Source organism: Melospiza melodia, chromosome 21 (assembly GCF_035770615.1).
Source record: "Melospiza melodia melodia isolate bMelMel2 chromosome 21, bMelMel2.pri, whole genome shotgun sequence".
Taxonomy (NCBI): domain Eukaryota; kingdom Metazoa; phylum Chordata; class Aves; order Passeriformes; family Passerellidae; genus Melospiza; species Melospiza melodia.
In genome coordinates this window covers 8,010,001-8,026,009 of record NC_086214.1, presented here as the reverse complement: position 1 = coordinate 8,026,009, position 16,009 = coordinate 8,010,001, and the positions used below count along the sequence as shown (strand labels likewise).

The window sequence follows — 16,009 nt, the reverse complement described above, 5'->3', positions numbered from 1 at the left end:
TTCTATCCCCCTATAGCTCAGAGCGCCATCCAACCTGGTTTTAAACACTCTCAGGGATGAGGTAGCCACAGCTTGTCTGGACAACCTGTACCAGGGCCTCCCCACCCTCACAGGAAAGAATTTCTTCCCAATATCCAATCTAAACCTATTCTCAGTCAATTTAAAGCCATTCCCCCTTGTCCTGCTACTTTGTGCTCTTGTAAAATCTCCCTCTCCATCTTCAGGCTCCCTTCAGGTGCTGCCATTCCCTGCACACACAGAATGCAAAGGGCAGAGCCCTGAGGGCTCTGTGGCCACACCAGGCTCATGTGAAGCAGCACTGAAGACATGACAAGAAGCAGAAGCAGCTCTTACCTCTCCCTGGAAACTCTTCAGCAATGGAGCTACCTGTTTGCGCAGGTCCTGGAAGACACAAGCAGGAAATGCCATCAGAAACACTGCAAAGGACAAGTCAGCATTGTGTTTTTCCTGATGTTATTTTCAATTCTCAAGTGTTACTTCAATTCTGTGTTTTGTGGGAGATTTGATGAATACAGAATTATACCTGGAGTTCACTTTGAGCAGGTGTGAATTTCAGGTCTGACACACACCTGCATGTGCTGCAAATGGTAATAATTATCCAAACTGTGTGGGGCTGGCTAAGCACTTCACAATTAGGGGTCTGAATGCCTTCAGTCCCCTAATTCAGCTGAAACATTCATCAGATTAGCAGTAAATGTCTCTATCTACCTCCACAGCAGCAACACCTCTGAATTTATGCCAAGGAAATTCCCACAAATGGAAGCCAGGCTCAAAGGAAGATGATTCTGGACCATCATTTCAACTACAAGTGTTGCCATTTTGAAAAATCTCTGGTTTATTTATTATTTTCCCAAGAGTGCTCTGGCTTTAGTCATCAGAGAACTGGAGCTCATTGAAGATGACAAGTATTATTTGTTGGTTTCTGTATAACTCAAAATTTCTTCTTCCAAATTACAACACACTCAGTGCTACAAAATTCATTAAAATACTGCCCACAAAATCACTCGAAAGGTTTATAGCATGTTTTTACTTAGCAACAGAGATAATTTAGGACAAAAAAGGTAAATTTATTGTACGTAAAATTTTCTATGGCTTCACCTCTAAGCTGGTTGGGGTCTAATTCACTTACAAATTCAGTAATTCTTATTATGTGTGTGCCTGAAGAATAAAATCCAGTAACTTTGCAGAGGCCATTATTAGTCATGCACAGCCAAGATGCTGATTCCTGCTTTTGCCACTGACAAGGCACAAGCAGCCACTCCATGGTGCACTTCCAGCTGGAAATGAATCTGGAAGAGGATTAAAGCAATAACCTGAAGCTGCATCACCTGGGAGGGCAGCACTGATGCTGGTGCAAGGAAAGGGGGAATTTCCCATTGCTGGAGATTTCCAAGGCTCAGCTGAGCAGAACTGTGTTAAATGAGTGCTAAAGAACCATTTTTAAGGTCAGGTGAGATTTGGTCACACTGTGGACAACCCCTCCAATGCTCCTACAATGCTCTGGTAATATTGCCCACAACTGGAACAGTCACCATGAAATCTTCCTTCCTGCACACAGGCCAAAGTCCCTGAGCTGCCTGAACCTTAAGCAAGGGATCACAAAGACACCTTTGAAGCATTTTCTCTATGTACAAAAGGGTCTGTTGAGGCCTCAAGGTTTTCAGAAAGGAAGGTGACCTTAAAAAGTTGGGAAATTCTCTTTTCCAACACATTTACTTACACATCTACAGTCATGCAACATATTGGATGTTAAACCACTCACCAAAACACTCTCAGCCTTGGGTTTAATCTGATTTTCCTGAAGGAAAAGTAGGCTTTTGAGAGAAGTGATTTTTGTCATTTAAATGACAAGTCATGCAGAGAGTTGGAGTATCAGGAGTTCTCCCACTCCCTGAGAAATGGCTTAGGGGGCCCAAGGCAAATGAAGCTATCAAAGACAAATGATCAGTCAAATTTCACTTGTGACATGGTTATTGCACTAAAATACAGCTTAATCCCCATCAAGTCAAGGATAATATTGCAGCTTTCTGAGCTTCCTCTTTGGACTGAACCAAACTGTGCTTCTGTTCTTAGGCCAAGCCAAGTCACCCCAATGTGTCCTGATAAATCCTGCTGCCTGTTTTGGGACACAGAAAGGTTGGACACTGTCCTTGTGGATCAGAAACATCCACAAATTACATTTCTACCAAAGCAAACTGGCAGGTTGAGCAGCTTTTCCCACTCCCTGCCTTCCCAGGGAGACCTGAGGGCTGTGCACGTTTTGGAACATGTTTTCTTTGTAACCTGATGATGCTGACATTGAAAAAAAGTAACAATAACCACTGATGGCAAAATAAATGCCCACATTCAAGGCCAAAATCTGGCAGAGGCAGTTTTAGTGCCCAGTGAAATTACAAACAGAATTAGATTTACAGCCTGGATACTGGCACCCTTTATAAAATCAGGAAAAATTATATCATCCAAGCAAAACAACTTTTCTTGAAATAAAAATCTCAGCTGGTTGAAAATCACTGGCTTTAGGGCTTTTGTCCCTGATATTGCCTCTGAATTTACTGACTTGTTTGGCACCAGCCAGAAAAGTGATTTCTGCCTTCAGAAGTGAAGGCAGAAACAGAGGAGATGTAATCCCAGATCCAAAGGCAGGAGAATGCCATCCTTGCTCCTGTGGCCATGGCAAGCTCTAGCCAAGATCCTGCTATTTAACTGCCTCCTCTGGCACATCCTGACTTCTCAAAGCCAGGATTTGCAGCACTTTTTATTTCAGGATATAAACTATGTCAGGATTTCAACCTTCACATTCATCTTGAATAATGAGGGATGTTGTTGTTGGCTGTTTGTAGCAGCAGAGAGGGAGAGAATCAGGGTGGAGGGGAATAGAAGGAGCATCCCAAAACCAGAAAAACAGAAAGAAAAAGGGAGAAAACTTTTCAAGTGAATTGATTTAGCAAATTCAGGATGCTAAACATTAATCCCAGCATTAATACCATGCAAAATTCATGCCATTATGTGAAAACATGTGCTTCATTCAGACAGCAGCTTGTGCTGGGGGTAAAACTGATTTTAAAATATTTCCTAATGGAGGACTGGGGTAAAACTACTTTTAAAATATTTCCTGATGGAGGAGAAGGCAGCTCAGGGTGATTCAGCTCCATTGGCAAGCAATGGTTTATCCCACTGCAATCCATTGGGGGCAACCCCAGGACACATCAGAGCACACACCTGAACGGGGTAAATGCTTTGACAACTTGAAATCCTCACAATAACCTGAAATTTGTTGCAGCTGAACAATTGAGACAGAGCATCCCATTGCCATTTCCTTCCCAGAGCACACAGGCCAGGAAAGGGAACTGCAGCAATGTGAGGCAGTGTTTTAAACTCAGCCCCATGCAGGTGAGTGGATAAATGGCACACACCACAGCAAAAGGCATAAACACCTTTTTCACACCAGTTTTTCTTTTCTCCCCTCTTTTCCTGCCTTGCCCTTGGAAAGAGTTTATAGGAAAGAGTTTATAGGGTACTTTTATAATTCCTTCCTCAGCAAAACAACATCAAAACTTGAGACAGCTCACAACCAAAGGGAAATAAAAATAAACAGACAGAAGTCAAGAATACATATGCCTCGAGTCACAGCTCTGCTGGGGAGATTTATTTTTGGCAGTTTGGAAAAATTTCTCATCAGACTTTGTCTCAAAATATTACACTGAACTTCAAACAGAATTTTACCTTCTTTACACTAAATTGAACAGGAAGAAGGACGTTCAGCTCAGACCCAGGGGAATCTGCAGTGCTGGTTAGCAAGGACACTGGGTGATTTATTATCTGTTTAAAGTGTGGTGGCCTTTACTGCCTGGGCTGTGATCAAAACAGGAAAAGCATCCAGGCTCCAGCCCTCACAGAGCTACCAAAACACTGCAGCCAAGCAGAACAGCTGAAAAGGGTCCATGCAACTGAGCATTAAAACAAATTGTAATTTATCAGCACAAACACACTGTAATATTTGAATATAGGAATACAATCCCATTATTAGCCTACTTTTCTGTGCCATCTAAATACATGCATTCTTCCTCTCTGGATGATTTATCAGGGGTAGAGCAGTTTCCTGAAAAGGGCTCTATCAGAGACAAACTCAGTATCTGATGAAGAGCCCGTGAATGAGAATGCTGTATCATTATCTGAATCAAATCTGATGGCTGAAAGCTAATATAGCATTTCCTCTTTACAAGAGTAAAAACAATGAGTTTATATTTTGATCAAGTAGCTAAACAATGAAATCTGAATCCACATAATTTTTAACTCCCTTTCCATTCTCATTAAAAATAACTCCACAGAAAATAAACCAAGAATAAATCTGTGTTACAATCCTGGGCAACAAATGTGTCTTTCTGACAACTAAACTACATTATTTATCTAGATCTTAATACCCTGTGTACAGTACAAAGGACACAGCAATGGCCAGGCTACCAATGCTGTATTTGTAATTTACTTGAGGTCTGAAGCTACACAAGCACCCTCTGATCTCCTCACAGGCTGCTCCATCTCATTTCCCTCCCAAATGCTTATCTCTAAATGTCACAACAAGAGCCCTCTGACCCCAGTTTGATAAATTGGCCCAGCAGAGCTGAGCTTGACCCACACACCTTTATCATCTGTACCAGCACTGTGCTCCTGTGAAAGAGCCCAGCCCAAACCCTGGGTGAACATTCCAGTGTGGGGCTCCCTGGCCACATTTCCCACCAATTGTTGTGTATTCTGTCTGCTGGAGCCAGGCAGGGGCTGGGGAATGTCCCTGTGTCTGGCACAGGGATCCTAATGAGGAACAGCCCGTGGGTGACATCACCAGTTCAGCTGTCACAAGCCATTCTGGAGCAGCCTCATCATGGGAGATGCTCTGGATTCCCCTTCCCCTCTGTGTCCCTTTCCCTGTCTGCCCACGTGGAATGAAGCACTGAACTGGCAGGGGCTGGACAGCCTGACCCCACATTCTTTCTTGTAAGAACTTTAAAAGAGAAAGAAATATTTAAAAACCCAACAAATAACCTCCAGGCAGCCCCCAGGGTGTACTGGCTGTGCAGGGGGGTGTTTGTAATTCCATCAACACCGAACACTTCCCATCCCTGCTCGTGTTCAAGGCCAGGCTGGATGGAGCTTGGAGCAGCCTGGGATAGTGGAAGGTGTCCCTACACATGGCAGGGGGTGGAGTGAGATGAGATTTAAGGTCCCTTCCATCCCAAATCATTCCATGACAAGAAACAGCACAGCTGAGGGGGAGCTCTCCTGGCAAAAACTGCCAGGTTTATGCCCCTCTCCCCACAGACAGCAGGCTGGGAGGGTGGATGTCTGTTCCTAGGGACTGGGAGGATGTTTATCCCTCACAGCCAGGGCTCTGCACACTCCATCCACCCCACTATTATCTCCAGAATGTTGCTGAGCTTCCCATAAATGCAGCTGAAAGGGGGAGAGGTGAGAGGCAGCCAAGCACGAAGGATTTGGGAAGAACGCTGGCATCAACTTCTGAGGTGTGTTTGATTATTGTGTACTTCAAGGACACAACTTGTCACCATGAAACACACAAATCAGCAAGTTAACTATAATTAGGAGTAAGCAGTTCTGCTGGTTAATTAGAGAGAGGCAGCAAGCACAGATGCTTCACCCTGCTATGGGGAAATGGGTGAAGGGGTCGGGATCACTCAGACACCAACCAGTGCAAAATACCAGGTTTAAACGTTATTTCTTTGTGTTATGAAAAAATACAGAGTATTCCAATTTTTTTCCCACCAGAAATCCTGAGCACATGTGATTGGGGGTGTACTAAAGGAAACATTTAAGTCTTTATATTTAATTAGTTCCAGCAAGTTTGACTTTGCTTTAATCTACAAGAGATGAAACTCAAATCCCAGCTAGTTGTTCAAACAGGTATTATACAGTAGCTTAGATGACTTACTTAATTCCTAAAATATAAGGCAAAGTAAATCATATGAGTAAACAATTTGTTGCTCAATTTACACTTTGATTTAATGAGATATAAAACCTCTTATTGCTTAAGGCTGCTGAAGTATTTACTTGAAATCCAATCATTAAAGAATGAATCACAATCATATCAATCTTCTGAGATATTTTTAGTTATTTCAATACACTAACATGCCAGTGTTTTCTCTGTACAAAAAAAATACCCTTTTAAAGTCACATTTATAGATATGTTTCAAGCTAGCACAATGATAAATAAAAAATCTTGATTTACAGTAGCAAAACGTACACCACAGTACTTTCAGAAATATTTCAAGCTCACAGATCTTGTGCAAATTCCATTAGCTTTAATTATTTATTAGCAGTAGATTTAGATTACTGTTCTTGACCTATTTTTCAGTGTATGGACCCACCCAGCAAGAAGTGAAAAAATATTCCATTTGTGAAGGGCTGATTTAGTGAGCGCAGATTTCATCTTGGAGTGAACACTGAGCAAAACCCTGGGCACTGCAATTCAGAGAGGTTCCAAAGCAGGGCCTGCAGAACAAACACTGATGGAGGCTCCTTGAAAAGAGAGAGAATTTTTGCTGTTTGACCACTTCAGACAATTTTACAAGAGTTGCAGCCATGTGACAATCCCAAGGGAAGGGACAGCAGACCCCATGGAGAAATTCCAGGAGTTTCTTTGTGGAAATTCCCTGGTGAGTCCCACTCAGCTATGGTAAAAGGGGTGAAGAGGGAGAATTTTGGGGCTGTTCCTGTGACCCCTTGAAGTGATGGCAAGGTGCAAAGTGTGCTCTTGCCAAGCTGGGGAAAACACAGATTCTGGGAAGGAGCCTCCTCACTGGGCTGGGACTTTGCTTTCAGTGGAATTTGCCTGAGTCTTAATGCAATCCTCTTATGGTTTCTTCCAAGTTCAAATAAACAAAAAGCTCACAGGTTTACTCTGGGCCTGTGCAGCCACATCCAAACAGCCTGGGGACCTTCACAACTGTTTAAAAAGAGAGGAACTGTTGCACCATATATATGTATGGAAGTGTGCATATATACACGCATACACTGTGCAGAAAAGAAAAAGGATTTTTTTAACTAACTTTACAAATTAACATGGTGAACTAAGATTTTCTGCATCATGTGACAAACCTGGTGTCATTTATAAAGCAGTGAGTTAACAGTGCCTAGGAAAGAAATTGAACAGGAACTATGCAGAACTTTAAAAAGTAGAGTTGTAGGGAAACAAAAAAATTAGTTCAAACAAAAATGATTCAGGTGGAGCGTTGGAAGGAGGTAATTCTAATGAGATGAAAGCATGACCACTAGAACTCCAGAAAGGAAAAAGAGGAAAGGATGACTTGTGTAGCAGTTCACATACACAGAGAAAATCAAGCACCACTTTTAACAAACATTAATTTAAAAAGCTTCCCACTGGACAGTGGCTCCATGGAGATTGTCCCTCCTGCTCTCATGTTAAACCCAATGCTGAAGGCTTGAGGTGACACCAAACATGCCATGACAGACCCCTATCATGGGAAAAACCACATCTACACATCATCCCAGGCCAGCAGAACTCTTTGTTTATGTAATGAAAACCCATCTGATACACAAAATAAATATTTCAGACCCTCTGAGGTGCACTGTTCTTGCCAACAGGACAATCACATGGCAAAATCAGGAATTGCCATTCCTAGCTTAGCCAGGATCCCTACACAGAGCAGAGGTAATTGGAGCTTTATTAAGTACCTGCAGATGTTATTAGATGAGCCCATCTGTACAAAAAAATGGGAAATAAATAAACTGACTTCTTAGTTGTGCATCCCAATAGAGTTTTACATCCCCAAAAAACAGCCTCACCTACACTTGTCATATTTTAACCAGACCTTCTGTGCCCCTCCTTAAATTCCATGTTGTTCCACAAGTTCTCTGCCCCTGAGATTTGTGTTTTCCAGTGAAAGAGGTCCTGAACACTCCTCCCAAATCACATCCTGCAGGATTTCATCCTCCATCCACTGTATTTCCCACTCTGAAAGTCTATAGAGAAAGTATTCCTAACTCTCCCCTGGTTATCAAGAATTACAGCCTGAACATCAGAGGTTTCTCTGCAGTGTAAAATGGGGAATTTCTGAAAAAAGTTTAATTATTATGAGCCCTAAAAAATTAACGTGTCTAATGAGAGGCTAATGACAGGGGCCTGACTGCAGAAGAGGCACCTAAGTGCTGTGGTCCAATTAACAACACCAGTTCAAACACAGCCTAATGCTTCACATGGTGGATTTAGACAGAAGAATATTTAATGTGAAACCATAATTGCAGCTGTAATTTTCCATGTTCCCTCCCCACAAGCAGGGCTGGAAGCAGAGTGTAGCCTTCTGGGATGGTGGGGCAGGAGCTGGAGCTGTCGGCCAGCACTGGGCTCCTGGGACTGGGATTTCTCCTCAGTTTCAAGGAAAAAATGGGTACAACCATCCAGAAATCATGAATCCCAATGTACTGCTTCATTTAGGGAAAGTGAGATTACTAAAAACCACTCGTGTTTTAAAACCTGTTATTGATTTAAGGATCTTGCTTTGAAATTTCCAAGAAGAATAATTCTGTGTTAAATATAATAATGAGGAACCAGGCTCATCCTCAGGGACCCTTACAGGATGTGGACTGGGCAGGAGGCACTGCTGGGACATCAGCTATTGCAAAATTGTTTTCCTTACTTATCTTTTGCACAGAGATTACAAATGTAGCTGTGAGCACCCCTGCATTAATCACACTCTGACATACCTGCATGTAAGAACACAGGTGTATTTACTGATTTCTATCATTGCAGTCAGCCTTTTGCTTTGATTTCAATGCAAGAAAATCCAATACTATGCAATCCACTACTAATCTTTTTATAAGATTTTCTTCTTAATCTTGATCCTGACCATGCAGTTTTATTCCAAAGCCAGTTGCTCCTACAGGAAACAAGTTGTTTCATGAGGACTTGAGTAAAAAGCCTCTTGTCCTGCAAATACATGTCCTATATTTGCTAAAACTCTCATGACCATCATCTCTGTTGTGTTTATGTTTTTTGTGACTTTTTCCATGCAGGGAGTGACTGGCTGTGGGTTCAGTGCAGCTAACTGTGATAGTGATAACTTCAGATTCCAACAAAGATGAGAAATTCAAAGGGAAAAAAAAAATTGACAACCTCAAAAACATCAGGATACAGAGCCAAAGGTTTTTACTACATCTAATTTAGCATACCTGGTAAAAACACCTTGAAATTAATCTAACTGTCATCCTGCTGACCTAAATAAAAAAAAAACACAGCACAGAGCTTTTCATGTTGCTTCAGTGAGTGAAGCAATTTGGAGAAAACAAACTTTTGCTGCCTTTACACTTCCTGGCAAAACTCCTATAGAAACAGGCCCACAATGCACATGCTTTGGGAGCACACAGTAGATAAAAATGAATCATCCAGATGAAAGAAAGCAAGAGCTCACTACAGCCTTATTCAATACATTTACTGTTTGTTAGTTGAACTTCAGAAATAAAAAACCCACCTAAAGCTTTGGAGCAGCAGCATCCCCTCACAAGTGTGATACAAACTCTCAGCTGGGATTAATTCCCAAATTCATGTGCTGAACTGTGAACTGTTCCAGAGCTCAGAGGGGGTGGGGAGAGAAAGGAGATAAAAAGAGCAGGAAAAGGAGCCCAGAGGATGGGAAATGAGGAAGGGAGACACGGGGAGCTGGAGCACAATCAGCTCCATGGCAGATTAAAATGAGGCACACTTGTATAATAATAAATCAGCAGAATTAATACAGGCTTATCTTCTACCAACTTAGAAGGGGGAGGTGACAAATTGCACTTGAGGACAAACAGTTTGACTGTTGCCAGCATAAGCTGAGTGTCTATAGGAAATGGCTAAATTTAGACAGCCAGCTTTTGATGAGAGCAACGGAAATTAATTCAAGTTTTTTGTCTGTGGTTTGTGTTTTGTTTTGTTTTTTTTTAAAGAGCTCTAGAATGTTACTCATCTCTTGAAACTCTTACCAAAAGAAGAGACTTCATAATGCACCATCCTCCCTGCCTACTCCCTCCTACTCTTCCCCTATAAAAGGAAGAATTGCTCCTTTGGGCTACAGCAATTTAGGAACTTAATGCAGTTTAACAAATTCCCTATCTCTTGGCTGGAGCTGTTTGGCTCTGACAGATGAATCAGAGAAGTCCATAAACGTCTGGAGGATTCCTACAGACTTTTTCTTGCATGACTATATATGGCAACTACAGATCCAGTTATCTGCCATCGTTTGAACCTAAGCTTCAAACTTTTTACCTTTGTAGCAAACTTCCCTCAGCTGCAGCACTGCTAAATTAGACATAAATTGATAACTACTTTTCTCAAAAGCATTTTGCCACTCATTTCAAGGCAGTAAAAAAACTTGAATTAAGATACACTTAAGTAAAAATTCACTTTTGTCAGTGCCTTCTGCCTCTCAGCAATGTATTTTGTGAGGAGTGACCCAGGGTGTGATGCTGTGGGGTCATGTTCTCATTCACACTGTCCTGCTGTCACTGAAGGTGCACCTCACCAAACAGCAGATGTTTTCCATCACTTATTACCTGAAATACCAAGTAACACCAAGTGCCATGAGAAGTCAAGCACCAAAATCCACACTTTAAAAAAAAAAAGGTCAAAACTGCCCAACTGATGTACAGAGGGACTTACAAAAGAATTCCAGAAATGCCTGCAACACCCTTTATCCAGAGAAATACTCAATAAACTTCTCCCTATCACCATCTTTTATACATCTGATCATTTTTACAAGATGCTGAAGTGTACACATCAAAGCCAGCACGTGATACACCACCAAAGGCTTTTAGCTGCATCTAATGCAAAGGGTACACCAAGTTCAAGCACCTTCTTTAAGCTAAATATTCCTAACACGCCTCAAAAAGGACATCCAGGACCACTGAGGGCTCAGGGCAGGAGTGAAACAGGGTGAGCAAACCTGAAACACTGGAAGCCAGCACTGAGTTCTGGATGCAAAAACCACTACAGGGCTCACTTTTAAATGACATTTTAAGCAAATATCCAAACCAGCCTCTTCCTGGGCAAGAGGATTTGTATTTGTACAAAATTTTGAAACCTCAGCAGATGCTGAAGGCTGCTCTGAACAGTGGGGCAGAGGCACAGAGGGCTGAGAGCTGCCAACACAAAATATAAGCACGGTCATGCTCTGTCTGCTGAAACACTCCTAGGAAATGCAGACAAAATAATGAAAGAAAAAGCTCCTGCTCAGAGGAGATTGTATCTTACCCAGCTGCTCATTAACACCGTGCAGTTCAAACAAGTTATTTTAAATTCCTGAAGACACGCCGTGTCTGGAAATGCAGTGTTTGAATAAGCACTCCCAAGACCCAAAGCATATCAGGTTTTCCCACCTGACTACAGCCTTAGTGCTGATATTTCTGAACCAGGAGCTCCCTCTCAGCCAGGTCAGGACAGACACTGAGGACCACCATGAGGGGGGCAAAAAAGGAAAAATTGGGCAAGTGACATCAGAGAATCTCTGAATTGGTATTGATTATCTAACAACTTATTTGATTTTATGACTTCGATTTATTGGATCCTGATAAATCGATTATAAAAATATGTAATTGCTCATTTTTAAAATTGATTTTGGAATGGCTTGTGCAGCATTTGATGGCCTATCAGACCTGAGGACTGAGATATTCACCCATGCCACGATCCATCAAAACAGACAAGATCATTTTTGACGCTGCTGCCGAAGTTTGTACAAGAACGAGGAAACACTTCGGTGCCATCATCAGATAGGGGAAGCATAAACAACTGTTAGCACCTCTGGGGAGGGAGCAGGTATCACCCAGCTGCATTCCACGAGTGGTTTCTCCTTAGGGCAATGCAGGGAAAGCACAGCAGACAGAAACTCCAGCTGTGAGTGTGGCTGCACAGACCAGCTCCCTGCACTGGCTCCTGGTTGTTCCCAGCCATGTCAGACCCAGAATGTGAATTTTTAGGGTGGTTTTCCCTGCTGAGCAGGGATTCCTGAGCCTTGCTGGCCGCTCAGGACCCTCCTGCTCCCTGTTCCCCCAACCCCAGGCCCAGCACCCTCCTTCTGACCAGGAGTTCACTTTTGGGATAGAGAGCCCATTAGTGGGATCCAAACCAGCCAAGGTCATTCCCCCCATAAACAACTTGTCCAGCATTTCCTCAAGGACTTTGCTCTCTCTCTCTCTCATTTTTCTGCCCAATTTTTTAAACTGATGCTTAGGAGCATTTCCCACTGAAGTGTGTAATATGTCCCTAAAACATAAATATTTGCCAGATTGTCATACAGAAATACTTCATAATCTTTTCAGTAAATGGGCAAAATGCAAAATCTTAGTTTGCAACAGCATGAAACACTCCTGAAAGTGTGAAAATTATTGCTTATTTTCATGTAAGCTGAAGTATTAAAGTATAAATCACACTGTTTACATTAACTGATCAGAAGAATTCCCGTTGATTCGAATAGGAAGCTGGAATTATTCACATTTTTTTCTCAACCCGGGTCTGTTAACTAATAGCTTTTTCACCCCTTTATCAGCTGCACAAACAACAATGGATTTTAAATCAACTAAATGAGCTGTGAACTTCTCCTAAATGGGGGGCACATAATTTAAGGCAGCCCAGAAAGTTTTGCAGGAGTCAGGAGGGCTGCTCAGAGGGGCACATGTGGAGAGAGTTAAAGCTCCAAACCTCTATTTTCTCTCCCCTTACTCAAGTGTCAGCTGTGATAAGCCAAAATTAACAACCCTACACTGAACCACTTCAAATGAAGGGGAAAAAAAATTTTCTTCTTGCTATTCTAGGTATTTTAAGTTGCATATGAGCCTGGTGGCTAAATATAGACAGTGACAACAAGAGACAGCATTGTCCCTTTGGGCACACTGAATATTATCTCAGAATTCCCATCTTCCTGGGCTGAGCCTCCAGTGTTGGGCTGGGGCTTTTTTTTTTTTTTTTTTTGGTTGTTTTTCTTACTTAGCAAAATGTGTATTAACCCCTACTTCGTTTTAGATGGAGCAGTTTAACAAACAGTGTATTTAAGGGGGAAAGAAAAGAAAGCTTTCCAATAATTTCCCCGTGTTAGTGCCCTTAGAGCAGATGCCTTTCTTTCAGAGAGGACTGTCACTCTGTTTTTAAAGCTAGGAGAGCATCAATATGAAGCTTTTACAGCTTATAAACCACGAAGCCAAGCTGATATCTTTGGACATAAAATTGTCTTTTTCTCCAGAAGTCATGCACTTCACTTCCAGGTTTCAATCAGAAGTGTAAGGGACAAAATCAATAATTACTCGTTTCAAAACACTTCCTAGGAGTGCAGCTACATCATCTGGAAAGCAGCAGACTCACATGAGCCTTTAATATTGAACAGGAGCAGACTTTCAGAGGACACAGCTGCTCCTGACTTCTGCAGTATTTAAATACCACTGAGTGACACCAACGTTTCTGCTTAATGTACCCAATGCACTCAGAACATTGACAACACTTCATTTTTAAGCCAGCTTCTATATAAAGTTTAATTTTTAAAGCCATCTATAAATTATCAATGACATCTGTTCTGAAAAATGTCAATTCCTATTCCTTAGGCTGGCAGAATCCATCTATTTTGTGTAACGTCCTCTTCATATTTGAGCAATTTTAAAGCTCTATTGACATATGGTTTCCAGGGGAGATATTCCTCTTGCAGGATTTCGTTATTAAGACAAGTCTTGCTCTAATGTAAGGATGACAATAAATACACAGAGCTGTTCTGGACTATATCCCCTGCCTCTGACTCCCAAAGGTTTGAGGAGTGACAGCCCCAAACACCCCATAAATACCCCAGTGCAAGGCTCCCCTTCCACGTCACACAAACCCACGGTGACAAGAGCCAGCAGCTGCAGAAACCAGTTTGTATTTAATCTCCTGATCAATAAAGTGTGGGGGCATCATCATCACTAATTCCTGCAACTCATTTATTCCTGCAGCTCATTTACTGTGACAATGTACAAGCACAGGGCTGTCACCACGGTCCCATCCCCTCAGCCAAACCCTGATTTTGGTTTTTCCACTCCACCTCATTGTACAACACAGGCACAGTTTAGCACACAAGTCTTTCATTTCTTCATCTGCTGGGCACTAATACTGTGGCTTGTTAAAATGCAGTTAGAGTTGTTTTTATGCCCTTATGACATTAAAAAAGGAGGGATAAAAATAATTTTCAAATGTCCACAGTCATCTTCCAAACCTTGTACAATACACACTGCTTCCACTTTTTAAAGAATACACACATTAAACATCTTTGTTTTCAAGTCTAATACATTCTTTTTGCTTCTAATACACTCTTTTTGCCAATTTTCATTCTCTCACCAGTAAGTTCCCGAGTCCCTGTCTCAGAGGCATCCCCTAAAATCAAAAATGGCTTACAAGAAAGTCTAATCTTGAAGCAACAATTGCACCACGTGCTTTGGTTCTATATGAACACATAAACTGTCACCAAATCCTCTGACAATATTTGTCATTCAGCAGCAAAACAGCCACTGCCTGCTTGTGACTCTGTAATTGTGGAGCAGCGTCTGCTGGATGCTGAAATCCTGCTTTCTGGTCATGGCAAACATAAATCAAGGAAAAAAACCTGCTCTATTAAATCTATTTGCTCTGGGAGAACAGGGATTTATCATGCTGTAAAACAAGTGGTCAATAAGATTCAGAAGTGCTTAGAACAGATCTTGATGAATCAGGATGCCACAGGTGACGCTGAAATTGTGTTTGAAAGCAGAAAGGTGAATGCTCTATTTATTTCAGTCTATAGACAGGCTGGGGATTAAAAGCATCACAAACACAGTAGGATTTTCCCTCTGTATCCCCTCAGGGAGGATCCTTAACAGACTGTCCCAAGGGGCAAAAGCAGTAAGAGAGGACACAGGGCTGCTTTAAGTAAATCTAAAATGGATATTCTTTAGAGAGCCATCACAGAAGAAACGGCTTGCAGGAGTTTTTCAACACCACAGAAACCTTGAGCAAGTGCAAAAACCAAGTTTCAGCAGGAGCAGGTCAGGTGCAGGGGCCCTGCAGGGAAGCCTTGAGTCAGAGACAATTCCCAGGGAATCCCATTAATGACTCGGGAATAATCCCTGTTCACATCACATGATGATCCCCAACACAAAAGGGAGCTTGGTTTCTCACCCAGGACAAGAATTTGGTCCCAAAGGACAGAAAGGAAGCTTAAATAGCACAACCACATAATTAATAAGGAAATGAATATAGGTGTATTGTAATGGCAACTTTGGGAGTTGTTAAATTAACCACAGACTAATCCCTTTTTTTTTTTTTTTTGCTGTTTTTGAACAGAGGAATCCAATTCTGCTGCTTTATATATTTGAATGTTGTTCCAGCAACTTATTGTGTGGAATCAACATCCTTCCCTAGCACAATGAGCAGCTTCAGTGCAGACACAGAACACTCCCCAAATGATAAAAACTCGGATCTGCCACGGCACGGAGCCAGCCAGAGGCTGGGCTTGGATGGCCAAGCTGCATCTGGTTTCACTTTCCAGTAACAAAACAAAACTCACAGGCACCATTCATTATCTACGAGGTCCAACAGCAAGGCTTTCAAATACACTTTCAGAACTAATTAAATGCTTGTTTAAAGCTGAAGTGAATGTAAATACTAAAGTGAAAGTGAACTGATTAACTTGCAGCGTTTTGTGCCTGATTATGTCGGTGAAGAATGAGCTCCTGGCACTCCGGCCTTGTGCTGGAGGATCAATTTCCTGTTCACATCAAGGCTGCTGAGCAAACCTTCCCCACATTTGATTCGACTCAAATTCAAGTGTCTGCTTTGCCTTGGACACAGAGAATGTTTTCTGACTGGGGAGGATGTTTTGAATTTAGGGGCTGAACTGTGTCACCTTTGCCATTAGAGTTGAGCCAAAATTCAAGGATGCTCAAGGCAGCCAGACCTCCCTCCTTGCCACCTTTGCCATTAGACATTAGGTTC

At 42.0% G+C, this 16,009-nt stretch overlaps 1 protein-coding gene across 1 annotated transcript in view; it reads right to left on the bottom strand.

The window, feature by feature from the left end:
* The window catches only part of CUX1 (cut like homeobox 1), a 242,336-nt gene that overhangs the window by 134,894 nt on the left and 91,433 nt on the right, over positions 1–16,009 (bottom strand). The window contains 1 exon segment of the mRNA XM_063173997.1: positions 355–402. Coding sequence (XP_063030067.1) covers positions 355–402 — 48 coding nt within the window.